This window comes from Podarcis tiliguerta, assembly GCF_965153285.1.
Source record: "Podarcis tiliguerta genome assembly, chromosome: 12".
NCBI lineage: Eukaryota > Metazoa > Chordata > Lepidosauria > Squamata > Lacertidae > Podarcis > Podarcis tiliguerta.
In genome coordinates, this window is record NC_139545.1 from 14,436,190 (window position 1) to 14,449,895 (window position 13,706).

General features: G+C 40.4%; 1 protein-coding gene across 6 annotated transcripts in view; it reads right to left on the minus strand.

Annotated features, from left to right (window-relative positions):
- Nucleotides 1-13,706, minus strand: part of ATP2C1 (ATPase secretory pathway Ca2+ transporting 1) — a 68,103-nt gene that overhangs the window by 24,433 nt on the left and 29,964 nt on the right. For all 6 annotated transcript variants that reach the window (XR_014503338.1, XM_083404712.1, XM_083404713.1 and 3 more), the window contains 6 exons: nucleotides 11,449-11,559; nucleotides 9,628-9,744; nucleotides 7,267-7,356; nucleotides 4,212-4,247; nucleotides 2,389-2,450; nucleotides 1,230-1,338 (listed from right to left, as the gene is read on the minus strand). Coding sequence is in view for 5 of the 6 variants with exons in the window: in XM_083404712.1 (XP_083260838.1) it covers nucleotides 1,230-1,338; nucleotides 2,389-2,450; nucleotides 4,212-4,247; nucleotides 7,267-7,356; nucleotides 9,628-9,744; nucleotides 11,449-11,559 (525 nt within the window). In the remaining variant the exon portion in view is untranslated. The remainder of the gene's footprint in view (nucleotides 1-1,229; nucleotides 1,339-2,388; nucleotides 2,451-4,211; nucleotides 4,248-7,266; nucleotides 7,357-9,627; nucleotides 9,745-11,448; nucleotides 11,560-13,706) is intronic.

Consider the following 13,706-nt stretch of genomic DNA (forward strand, 5'->3'; position numbering starts at 1 on the left):
ACTAAAACTCTCGTCACCCCTGACCATTGGCCATGCTGGCTAGGACTGAGGGGAATTGGATTCTGACAACACATGGAGAGACACATGGAGGTTCCCAATTCCTTACCTACAGCTTCAGGGACAAAAATGAACCTATAGGTGGGTAGAATAATGTGCATGAATCATATAGGATACTCTGTTGCTTCAGGAAGCAAACCTCACCTCTCCAATTATTTCACATTTTCAGGGGTGAATAAGCAACAATATATTGCTGCTACCAAATTCATGATGAGTCAGCCCATTAACATGATGGAATTGTTCGAAATTAAGAAAAGCTGCTTAGAAATCTTTGAATTAGCATTATTGCATATTTCAGACAGGGCAGAGTGTCCACAGCCACCAAATTTAGTAGTGTACTTGGAATTCAGCATATTTCCTCATTCATAGTTATAGCTAGTGCAACTGGCTACCCCCTCCAGTTATATTTTTTAAAATCCTAAATAGATAACCATCTTGTGGTCTCTGGTTAGTCATACAAAGAATGACACTTATGTCGTGCCAACTTGCTCCTGTTGACATGTCAGGTGGCCTTTGCACTAGTGGATGAAATATATTACAGTCAGTTACCAGAGGGCATATAACCTGCTCACAAGTTAGCCCTTTTGCCTTATTGTATTATTTCACAAAAACTCCAGTGATAAGATGTAATGTGAAATCAGATCTTCTCTAGATCTTCTCTAGGCCCACATTATTGTTCGGTAAAGTTAGCGTGTGAATCTATATTATTAAATGTCTAAGATTAATACATATCAGGGACGCGGGTGGCGCTGTGGGTAAAACCTCAGCGCCTAGGACTTGCCGATCGCATGGTCGGCGGTTCGAATCCCCGCGGCGGGGTGAGCTCCCGTCGTTTGGTCCCAGCTCCTGCCCACCTAGCAGATCGAAAGCACAATTAAGTGCAAGTAGATAAATAGGTACCGCTTTCTAGCGGGAAGGTAAACGGCGTTCCGTGTGCTGCTCTGGTGCCGGTTCGCCGGAGCAGCTTTGTCACGCTGGCCATGTGACCCGGAAGTGTCTGCAGACAGCGCTGGCTCCCGGCCTCTAGAGTGAGTGAGATGAGCGCACAACCCTAGAATCTGTCAAGACTGGCCCGTACGGGCAGGGGTACCTTTACCTTTACCTTTTAATACATACCTGCTAGATCCTAGAATCCAAAACTACAGTTTAGCGTGTGATTAATGACTACGCACCTCAAACAGTCGCAGGTCAGCAGGAACTCTGTCTCCCACTGACAGGCAGACAGTATCACCTGGAACCAAGTCTCTTGCAAGTGTATGCTCCACCCTGCCTTCTCGAACACTGTAGAGAATGAAATATGTTACAATAACTAATGAAGACCACTGCATCACATCACAAAGAACTATAATCTTCAGCTAGCCCTTGCAGATCTAATTGGATAAAATATGCTTGATCCGCTATGTTCAAAGAACTTTCTCCCTTTAGATGTCGTTTTTTCCATTTCAAGTCAAACTGAAGGTGGCAGTTCTATATTAGCATGGGGGAAAGCAAAATGCCAATGTAAGTACTGTACCTTTAATAAAGTTCTTTTGGAAGTGGTGTTTTCAATTCTGAGTCTTGAAATTACACTCTAGCATGCTACCTTTTTACACAGTTATGTGAGGCCAATTTCCATTTTCCTAAAAAGATACCGTCTTCAGAGTTTTAATTAAATCTGCTATACCAACTAGGGGCATGAAGCCAAATGTGGGGAGGAGACTTACAGAACACTACTCAGTAAAAATATATATGCAGTTAATAGTGTAAATTAATAGCCATGATCCAAGAAGTCATTTACATATGAATAAGAAAACCTCAAAAAGCCCCATTTCTCTTTGAAGGTCTTGCAGTACTTCTTTATATAAAATATTTATGAGGTGCTTCTCAGCTCACAGGCACACAAGGAAATGTAAAATATTAAATAAAAAAACTAAACAGCAATACACTATAAATATACCAAACCCCATCCCCAATAAAAACAGGCTATGTTTTTGCCGTTTTCAGCACACATAGTAATTTTCCTTTCCAAAAGGCAAGCTCTTATACAGTTTCTAGTATCTGCATCCACCATCCCCTCAGTGACACAGAAACAGATGACTGAATCCTAGCTATTTACCGAAACATTATCTATTACTTATTTAAGATTTTTTATATCATCCTTCATGTGAACATGATCTTCAGCTAAGCAGTTCTATTTGACAATCTTATCAAAAGCTTAAAGAAAGAAACTAGCTACGTAGATACAATCATTTGGCATCACGTGAAATCATAAAGGCATCTTCAGCCACATCAGATTAGTGATACTGAAGGTTATTCATTTAGGGTAAAGTCTAAAAATAAGCTGGTCCATACCAGTGACATTCTGGAGGTACAAGTTTACTCAGCTCTTCTAGAGATTTTTCAGAACGGTATTCCTGGAGGTGCACAACAAGAAGAAAATTAAAATAGTTCTCAAACCGCACTATATCAATCCTATATTTTTTATTTTTAAAAAAATTATTGGTTTTACAATTTAGTTTTACATTCACAAATTTTTTTTTAAAAAATTCCAAAGATATAGAATTCTTCGAATTCTCAGACTTCCACCCTCCCTTTCATGGGGTCCGCTGGTAATCATTTTCACTGCATATGCACTATATCAAGTCTGTCTGCTATTCACTCCTCTCTTGACTAGATTCCAAAAGAACTGCTACCTGGAAACACGTCAGCACTGCAATAGCTCCATAGAGCAAACCATAACATACTGAAGTAATCCACCAGTTGGATTGCCCCATCGTATGGGAAAGTCTACAATGATTTGCGATGTTACACTCTTCTCCAGTGAAAAGAACAAAACATTGCTCAACTACAAAAAATACAGTCAGTCTCTTAGCACATCTGTAACATGTTTCCAAGAACCTATTCTTTACATTTCCATAGAAGTTGTTACAGGCAATGTCTAGTGCATAATGAATAAGCTGCTCCTTATGAAAGCTCATGGCACATGAAAGTGAACTGATTAAACTCCAAGAATCCATCACACTTTTTTTCTGAAACCGATTGATAGCTTCTTCCTAAATTTATTAATTATGGGGTGGCAGGCATTGGGATATCCAGCAAACTATCTGGCTTACAGCATCAATGCCACTCTCGGACATGTGCACCTAAATCAGTGCTTCTCAAACTATGGGTCCAAACATGTTCCTGGTTGGGTCACACATTGAGGAGCTCCCCCCACAAAAAAGGAGGAGCTATCTCTTTCCACGGTGTAGCATTACTGTTGTGTCTTTTTTAAAACACAGTGGTACCTCTGGTTATGAACTTAATTCGTTCTGGAGATCTGTTATTGACCTGAAACTGTTCTTAACCTGAAGCACCACTTTAGCTAATGGGGCCTCCCACTGCCGCTACGCCGCTGGCGCATGATTTCTGTTCTCATCCTTAAGCAAAGTTCTTAACCCAAGGTACTATTTCTGGGTTAGCGGAGTCTGTAATCTGAAGCGTATGTAACTTGAGGTACCACTGTACAGACTTGCTCCCTGGGCTCCCCCTTCCCTCTATGGCATGTTTACATTCTATATAAATACATACTACCTGTATAATACTCATATTAATATTAAAAAAGGGTGGGGGGAACCTAACTTGTTGAATCCTAACTACTGATGTGATATTTTTCTGTTTCCCATTGGAGGCTTGAAAGTTGAGAGCTAGTTTGCAGCAAGAGTCAAACTGACAGGTGGGTTGAACTGCCCTCCTGTCAATGAGCCAACATCCTAATTTTAAAATAGAGCATTTTCCCCCTCTGCGGAGGTGCTTCCTCTAAACTGTATCTTTCCTCAGTAGAGAGAAGGAAAGGTTCCTTTTGGAGAAAGTACTTTTAATCTGGGCTGCTTCCTCCGGTCCCCTCAGCTGCACTAGGAAGTTTTCAGCAATCCCAGCTGGGCTGATAAAGAGCCCAGCTTTCAAAGGAACAACTGGGAGCCCACATAGGACGTCAGATGGATGTGGTTTGTGGGCAATACCTTCCAGGCCAAAGTGGACCCAAGCTGGGCCTAATTACAACATAGGCAGGAGGTTTCCCACCCGTGTCTGAGGAAAAAAACCTAGCCTAAATGCTTTTAAATTGCTTTAAGTGTAATAAATACAGCTTTTCTACAAAAATGGCTCTTGGGTAAAGTGAATGAAAAACATCTTACCTGAACAAAGGCAACCGTAACAACAATAAGTATTGCCTGTATGGATGAAGAAAAATGTTTCCTAAAACAAACTGCCTTGTCAACATTTAAATCAAACATGCAGATTACATGCTACTTGAATCAGGTACAATATACTATTTAAGACTAAATTGAGGAACGACGAACACAGGCAATAGCTTTCAATCATTTCTTTTTTCTGACTAAGGTTCTGGGAGATAAAAACAAACAAACCTGGGAAGTAGGAAGAGCCCCACCCTGCTCCACCACCATTTCCATGCCAGACTTCTAAGTCAAGTTTTAATGTGTGACAGGCAAGCAAACCACTGTGTATGACAATGTCATGAAATTATTGAATGTCTAATAAATTAGCATTGGAATCTTTCAGACTGCGTTGTCACACACCATGCATCTTTTTTGTTCAGTTTTTATTTTCCTACATTCAACTACATAAGTGACTTTTTGGCAGGTTAATACCCTCTCTGCTTCCAAGAGTCTAAATGTTATTTTATTTATTGTCAGCTCACAAAGTCAAGTCAATTAAGCCTTAATGATTTCGCATATTATTCTAAGAATCAAAAGCCTGGTTATTTGCCCGTCCCCCACTGCCAACTCCATGAGCAAGGCAGCAACAGGCTGCTTTAAACATCTAAGCATGGTTTCCAACAGTTCCATTTAGGCAGCAGCAAAAACTATTCAAAGAAACTCTATAGTCATATACATCCCCCCTTTGTACTGCCAATGTTTCTGCATTGCTCTGAAGAATACGTACTTAACATTTAGGAATTGAGCCTCTCTACTGAAAGGATCAATGGTACGGACTGCGTTTTCGGCTAGGCAATCCATGCTTAACTTTTAGGTTTAAAAAGATTAGCGCTGTAAAGGTATTTTAATAATCCAGGATTAGAACCAGACAGTATAAAGAGCAGTTACAAATGTCACTTCAGACTTTTAGCACAAAAAAGCACAAAAAAGCAAGTGAAAATCAGTTCATCTTGACATTCAAAGCCTTCTAGTCTGCATTTCTTTCTGCTTTGTAACATTTATCCATTCTTATGAAGCTATACTCCACGGGCATCTCCCAGTGCCAGTAATTCTAGGATGTGAGCTGAATCATCATCCTGACCAGGCAAATTATGTTTCAGCCATGTATTCTAGCCTCGATTTAAACTATATTAAAACTGCCATTACAGGTCTTCCTGTTTAATAGGAAACCATGTAATTAAAAGGTGCCTTAAATTGCTTTGGCCTTATACAGAACAATCAGCTATGTTTCTAGAGAGAACAATAAATAACGTACACATTGTTTTCAGCCTGTTGCTTGGCATGCAGCCCATTAAAAACAATGCAAATATTGCTGGGAGGGGAAAACATAAAGTTACCACTTGGGCACCATGAAGAATCCCCCTTATTTATTTATTTAAAATATTTATTAAGGAGATTTCAGGGTGATGTACAGAAGTATTCACGAAATTTAGAAATACAAAAGGAGGGTAAAAACCCCAACCACAAGATGAGATCTACTGGTTCAGACTAAAGACATATCTAGTATCTGTGGCCAACCAGATGGCCACAGGTAGTCCACAAGCAGGACATGAGAGCAACAGCATTCTCCCTACTCTGAATCTCCAGCACTTGGTGTTCAGAGACATACTGCTACTGGAGTTAAGACATCCTTATCCTCCATGAATATGCCTAATCTTTTAAAGCCATCCATGCTGATGGCCCATCACTACTAATTTTGTGGTAAAAGTAAAAGGACGCTCATCTCACTTTATTGGCCGAGGGAGCTTCTGGGTCATGTGGCCAGCATGACTAAGCCACTTCTGGCAAACCAGAGCAGCACACGGAAATGACATTGACCTTCCCGCTGGAGCGGTACCTATTTATCTAACTGCACTTTGATGTGCTTTCAAACTGCTAGGTTGGCAGGAGCAGGGACCAAGCAACGGGAGCTCACCCCGTCACGGGGATTCGAACCACCGACCTTCTGATTGGAAAGCTCTAGGCTCTGTGGTTTAACCCACAGCGCCACCCACGTCCCTTTTGTGGTAGTAAATTCCAAAGACTAAAAAACAAAATAAAAGGCAGACTAAACACACAAATAGTGTATCAAGCACTACGTGCATGTGCGTGTGTTCAATTTATATATTCGGCGTTTCCTTGCGCTGCTCTGGTTCGCCAGAAGCGGCTTAGTCATACTGGCAACATGACCCAGAAGCTGTATACCGGCTCCCTCAGCCAATAAAGTGAGATGAGCGCCGCAATCCCAGAGTCGGCCATGACTGGACCTAATGGTCAGGGGTCCCTTTAACTTTACCTTTAAACACACAAAACTGAAAAACAGCAAGAAAAACACAGCTCCCATTAAAATGCTACCTTGAATGAATGGTGAATAGGAAGATCTTAACGCAGCAACGAAAATATTGCAATATTGGCACCAGTTTATCCTGTTGAGGAGTGTATTCCAAAGTCAGGACAGCACCATGACATATAACCCCACCAACTGGTGTCCCAACCAAGGTGATCCACCCCACTCTAAATTGTAGCAGCTGGTCAATTAGTAGCTACAATACCCATTTTTACTACATTCTTTTTTTAGCTTAAGAAGGAGGAAGAAGTCTACATCATGTATGCCAGCTGGTACACAACAGGGAGCTAAAACATATTTTTCAAAGTAACCAAATATATAGCACTGAACAAATTTCCATCTGGTCTCTAAGTATGGAGAGGGATGAGCAGGTGGATTTTTCAATCCAACAACACAGACTAGTGTTTGTAAAAAGAGAAGTACGCTGTGAGGAATAGTCAAGAGTTTGGGGTCATTGTGTGGGAAAGGCAAAAGGGCTTGGGTGTGGCAAATGCCTCACAGGCTCCCATTCATATGAAACAAACAAGGAACTGAAAAGCAAATAGATTATTAAGTATTACTACAAAGCATCTAAGACACTTGGCTGGTTTCTACTCCTCACCGGGTAACTGACTGGAAGCCCAAGACTGAATAAATATCCAGCATATAATAATAAAGGGGCGGGGGGAATCTTAGGATTTTACTTACCACAGTGATACTGACAGCATCATCAAACTGATGCATTAAAACACTGAAGACTGCAGAAGCCAGGAGGAGCATAATAAGGGGATTTTTAAACTGCAAAGAAAAAGAAAACATTTTTTTTCAGAAGTGTGTTGAAATAACTGATAATAAAGCTCCTTTTGGCAAACTGGTAAATTCAGTGTATTCTGTACCAAGCTACAGTCATGGGATACTGAGCCCTAATGTCTTAAAAGAGAGGAGGTCCATAAGAGGTGCAGGTACAAACTTTTATATGGGTTGAAAGATGCCCAAGTTTTAAAAGACTTCCTTTATTACTACAAAGATGAGAGGCTTTAAACAATGTTAACACCTCAAAACAGTTAAACCACTATCCGAAGAAAAAATACTGCATTCAACAAATTTAATAAAATCAGAGTTTCGATTTATAAATGTAGAGTTGGAATCCTCCTCCTAGTGTAAGCATTTATTTAAACAAAGGTTGAACAGGAAAATGGCAAGAACAGGAACAGCATGAGACTTCCCATCCAAACCTTCATAATGTTTTGAAAGGCCGGTGGGTGGGGAGGAAGTGGCAAGGGAAAAAAGCATTCAATGTGATGTGCACTGCATATGTGCCTTGTGTGAATGTCCACAGCAGATGGCACAAACAACTGTCAGTCAGGACATGCCCATTAGTTGTATTTCAATATTTTTAAAAATCCCAAAATGTCACAGAAAATATTCAAATGGAGAACATATCTGCCAATTTCACTCCCAATAAACTCTTCTGACTAAAGTTCAAACTAACGGGGTAAAAATAATTAATAATCTGAAGAAACTTTAAAAACCGGGGAATTGGTTTCATAGGAAAGTGTGTGTGTGTAAGCTTCAGATTATTTTTCAAAATATGAATCAGACAGTTTGACACCTTTTGACTTCTTGCTTGTACAGTGGTGCCTCGCAAGACGAAAAGAATCCGTTCCGGGAGTCTTTTCGTCTTGTGGTTTTTTCGTCTTGCGAAGCAAGCCCCATTGACGGAGTAGCGCTATTAGCGCTATTGGCTAAAAAAGGGCTAAAAAGGGCTTTTTTTAGGGGGGGGATTAGCGGTTTTGCTGCTAAAATGCTTTTAGCAGCTTAGCAACTCAGAATAAGGGGTTTTGGAGCAAAAAAAAAATTCGATTTTTTTCGTCAATTTTCGTCTTGCGAAGCAAGCCCATAGGGAAATTCATCCTGCGAAGCGCCTCTGCAGACGGAAAACCCTTTCGTCTTGCGGGTTTTCCGTCTTGCGAGGCATTCGTCTTGCGGGGCACCACTGTATAAGTCCAGTAGTTGTGCTTAGGCTGAATGCAAGACTAGCCCAAGACATTTTGGTACCCTCAGCAAACTACAAATTGGAGCCCCCATCCCCTAACTGGGGGGAAAGGGGGTGGGTTAAGAACTACATTGGTAACAAGGGTAAAAGGAGAGCAGCAGGACTTCCTATTCACCAAGAGGCCGCTGTAGAGGCTGCATAGGAAGTGGGGCTGCTGAGGAGATGGTAGATGTACCCTCCAGAGAGAGGGGTGCAGCTGCTGCTGTGCATCACCCACTGCACAACAGCAGCGAGTGATGCATTCCTTGGGAGGCCAGATCTGCTGCCCCTGTGTATTCTGCCGTCTGAGGCAGTCTCCTCACCTTGCCTCATGGGTGGGCCAACCCTTGCTGAGTGACATTCATTCCTCTTCCTCCCCTAGGCCCTTTAAATCAAGGAATATTACACTTTTCCAACAGTGAAACATAATGTATGATTTCCGGGGAAATTAAGTCCCTGTTCACAGCTACCAAGGCTACTGCTATTTAAAGCCCTGCCTGGAAAGCAGTTGTACAAGTGGCATGAATACCTACAAGACAATGCTAGTGGCATCAAATGAGTGGCAAGTCCCTACCCCATCCCTGCTACCCTAAGCATACAGGGTCCTCACTTGTCTTTGCCTCGCTTGCAAAGAGGGACCTCACTCGAGAGCTGAAACTCATCACAAGACAGAGATTGAAGAAATTGCTTATGACACTCCCCTACCAAGCTGACGCTTTGTACAAGAGCTGAAAATAGCTAGTGAAGTTGTCTCTTTACTGATTGTATGCACCTCTATATTTGAAAGCAATGATGACTGTCCTCTTACAAATGTGGAGAGGGCGAGCAGCCATTTCCCCTACCTACAAGTGTGTCTAATTCCTCCCTTCTACTGCTCAAGGGTAAGAAATCACACTACCGCTCTTGAACTGGGACCAGCAGGATAATACCACAATGACTAAAGGCTCTATCAACATCTTTTGAACTGATAGATCTAAAATCTAAATCTCAAAAATCTTTTTTTAAAGCCCTCAGAAAGAAGAAGAAAGGCTCACCTGAGAAATATATTTTTTCCATAGTGGTTCATCTTCACCAATATCAAACTCATTCCATCCATGGAAGGCCCGTCTATGACAAACCTCACAGTTTTTCAAGCCATTCTGAAGGTCAGCCTATGAGAATATGTATACTTATATGTATTTTAATCATTTTATTTCTCAAGCAAAGCCAATATTTCATTCCATTGCAATCAAAAGCTGAAATATTATAGCAGTCAAGTCTCTTATTCTTATCTCACATTCCTGGTTAAAAGGTTGTTTACTGAATCTAATTTCATAGCTGTAATATTTAAGAATTTGAATGACTAAGCAGGAGTTCTATCACAAGGGCAAATGACTGCTGCATTCCTAAAGTGTTGAGGGTTTTTTCTCCCCTAGGTAGAGATAAAAAAATCGAAAACTTCCTCCTATTAGGAAGTTCCTAGACCCAGATACAGACTTGAAGGATCATCATCCCTCATATAAACCTGCTCATATGTTAAGGTCACCTTTGGAGGTCCCTAATCCAGATATGTCCACTCTGGAGGTTAGGCAAGAGGCTACTGGAAATAATCTTCCCAGTTGTAGTGTTCCACTTTTGGAATGGCATCTCCAAATATGCTCATCTAGTAGCAGTTCTCATGTCCTTTCAGTTCTAGGTGAAGAACTCTCCCCCCCCCCCTTCCCCCAGCTTCCAGGATTTCTAAAATCTTGCTTAAATCTGGTTTTAATTTACTGCTGCATTTTACTGGGTTTTTTTCCTTTTCTTTTACTGTTCCGCTGTCTACAGTTCTAATATCCATGTTAAGTCTCCTTAAGTTTTTAAAAACATTACATTACAAGGATATTCTGGAGGTTGCAAAGAGGGATTTTGAAACAGATAAATGGCTTTCCTTCAATACTGAGTAACAGGTCAGCATTTCCTCTAGCTGCTCCAATATATGATGCACATTTGAGAATACCAAAATATAAGTGGACACGTCCTGAGAATCTGTCCGATACTAAAATTCTACCACAGATACATTGATATAATCTGCCAAGACAGCAGACTGACAGCTGTGATGCACAGAAAATACTATCTGGTCATTTGAATACAGTACCCTTATTTAAATCATTCATGCTTCCAAGCAGCAATATTATGTTAGAAAGTTTTGAAAGCCATATATTTAAATATGCACCTTGGCAAAAGACAATAATACGTTTCTTTCAAAGTTCTAGATTACGTTCATTGGTTCACAACACAAAAATACAAAATGAGAATACAAAATGCATAATAGAACATGAACAAACTAATAACCCCACTCCAAGAAAAACATTTAAAATGCCAAAGAATGTTAAACAGCCAAAGGCCTGGTTGGAGAGAAATGTTTTCCCCGGTGCCTAAATATGTGTAATGCAGTTGCTAGCAAGCCTCCTTGCCAAGAGCATTCCACAAATGGGGAGCCACTGTTGAGCAAGTCTACTTAGAAAAAGTCATCCTAAAACATTTTCCACAGAACCACCAACTGAGCATGCTTATAGCATTTTCATATAATCAGATGCTTAATTTAAAAGCAATGTAGATCACTGTTAATCAATAAAACTAACATGCAATTGTTCAGTGTAACCCCAGCATGTCAAAGCACTGTGTGCAAGTCAAAAAGCAGTAGTCAATATCCAACTAAATCGTATTCAGTGTAGGCAAACAGGTCTACTTTGAGTATGACTAATTTGGGGCATCGTTCAGTATATTAGTAATATCTCTTCACTATTCAACTGGATAGACATTTCAACTTAAATACTGAATTTTAAAAAAACCACATTTATATTCTTATTTAAACAGTAATAGTATTTACTTACCTGAAGAATGCTTGCAACCTCATTGACTGGTAATTCACTTGCTTTTTTGGAAGCCAGAACAGGAATCATTATTTCAGTTTCATCATTAGGCAGTTGTTGAAAACGTGCAACCTAAAAAACAAGAAGCTATACATATCACCAGATTGTGCATTCCTTCTCATGCCAATAGCTTACAAAGTAAAATAAAACAAAACTACTGCCACTTGCATGAATATGTCCATTTAAGTAGTAACAGTTTCAGTGCTTTATCAAAATTAAATAACCCTTAGCTATTGTGTAACTTTTCAGAATGTACTTTCAAAATGAGAATATTTAGGGCAAGCTGTGTAACAAATTAAACTTACATTCTAGGTAGTCATTCCTACATCATTAGAAAGTAGTGACTGTCCTAATTAAAGGATCGTAATGATTATATGTATACATAATCCTTTTGCTCATTATCTTAATGACTAGACAAGGAGAAGCATTCATGACAGGTCACTGGACACTCCTGTGCAATGAACTCTCTTCTCCACCCCCACAACCCCAAGCTCTCTTACAGGCTCACATACGAAATAAAGCAACACAATAGGAAAGAAAATATCCATATAAATAAAAACAAAGCATTGAAGCAATAGTAACTTCAGGGTGTTGCAAGGTGATTTGACACAGCACAAATTCTTACTGCAAAAGTGTATTCTATTTGCACTACATACAGAAATGGCATCACTTAACAGCAGAGAGGAACGTGGTACTAAGAAATGCACCAGTACACACTGGGAATGTGACTATAAAACAAAAGCTACCCAGACCCTATAGTGTTGTTGTTTTTTACATGCCCAATTACCCTACAGACATTTGCTAAATAACAGACAGCTCAGGAAAGCAGAGCGTATTGAAGGCTCACAAACCTGTAAACAACAGCAGCTCATTCTAATGAAGGATGTGCTGCATAAGCATGAACTGGATTAAAATGTTTGCCTGCTGCAAGCGTGAGAAATGGGTAAATAATAATAGCAGTTGAGAAAAAGTGCCTCTTATGTTTAGAGAACTCTGTGAGTCTTTTTAAAAATAAAAATCAACAAGCATGTTTCAGTAAAAACAATGCAGTTATATTTTAAACTGATTTTAGCACCTATAGTCAGGTCTACAGTAACTGGAGGAAATGAGGTTTTTCACTTTCTGGATCAACTGCCTCATTAGGACGTTAACCAATTTTCCATTCCTATGAAGAAATATACCATAGGGATGCTTTTGCTACGTAGCACCGACATTTCCCTAAAGAGATCCATGAATTCACTGACCAAAAGATGAACCATAAAATAAGTATGAACAAAAGGTATCGTGACCACAACCCTAGAAGTGCATTAAGGTGAGCTCAGAGGGCACATTACTTTCACCACCTGCTCCTGAGGCCACATAATAGGTTGTCTAGGCTGTGGCTGGTGCCAGCAGTTGTAGAATTGGAACACTAATCCCTCTTGTAACAGAATTCCCTACTGAGGAATCACTCTTCAGATCCGCTGACTGATGACACAAACTCTGTGCAGGAAACTGCACATACACATCAGGGGCGAGGAATGCTTTCTAACCCATCTACATACAAACTATAAAGCTCTTTAAATGCCCCCCCAGGCTTAAAAAACAAGTTTGACAGTTATGTGCAATTGTGTCGCTGAAAAATGAAAGACTATTGGGTGAGTTACAGATCTCAGATATGCAAGGTTCTCCCAGGTCCAATGTGTAATAAGCAACTTAAGTATATTTAAAGATGTGCCCAAATTTCTGCTAGTACTAATAAGCATGTACTGTATTTTTCGCCCCATAGGGCGCACCGGCCCATAGGACGCACCTAGTTTTTTTGGGAGGGGAAAGAAAGAAAAGTTTTTTTATTTCCCCCCAGGCGCCTGACTACCCTGCATTCGCCCTATAGGACGCACACACATTTCCCCTTCATTTTTGGAGGGGAAAAGGTGCGTCCTATAGGGCAAAAAATACGGTATATAGCACTTTCGAATATTCAAAGTGTTTAACATCCATCATCTTATTACAGCATTGCCTATGACATAGGTCAGTATTTTGCAGACAGCAGTGAGCTGGAAAGACAGCCGTTAGTCAAAGGCCATCTTATGAGTTCGTGGGGGAAGCTAGATTCAAACCAGGGACGCCTTAGTCTCCCGATCCCTGCGGTCTAACAGCTCTCATTACACTTCATTTCACTTCCCACATTTCACCTATTGTGGCTACTGTATCTCTGTTTCACAGAGGCCATTTCCATT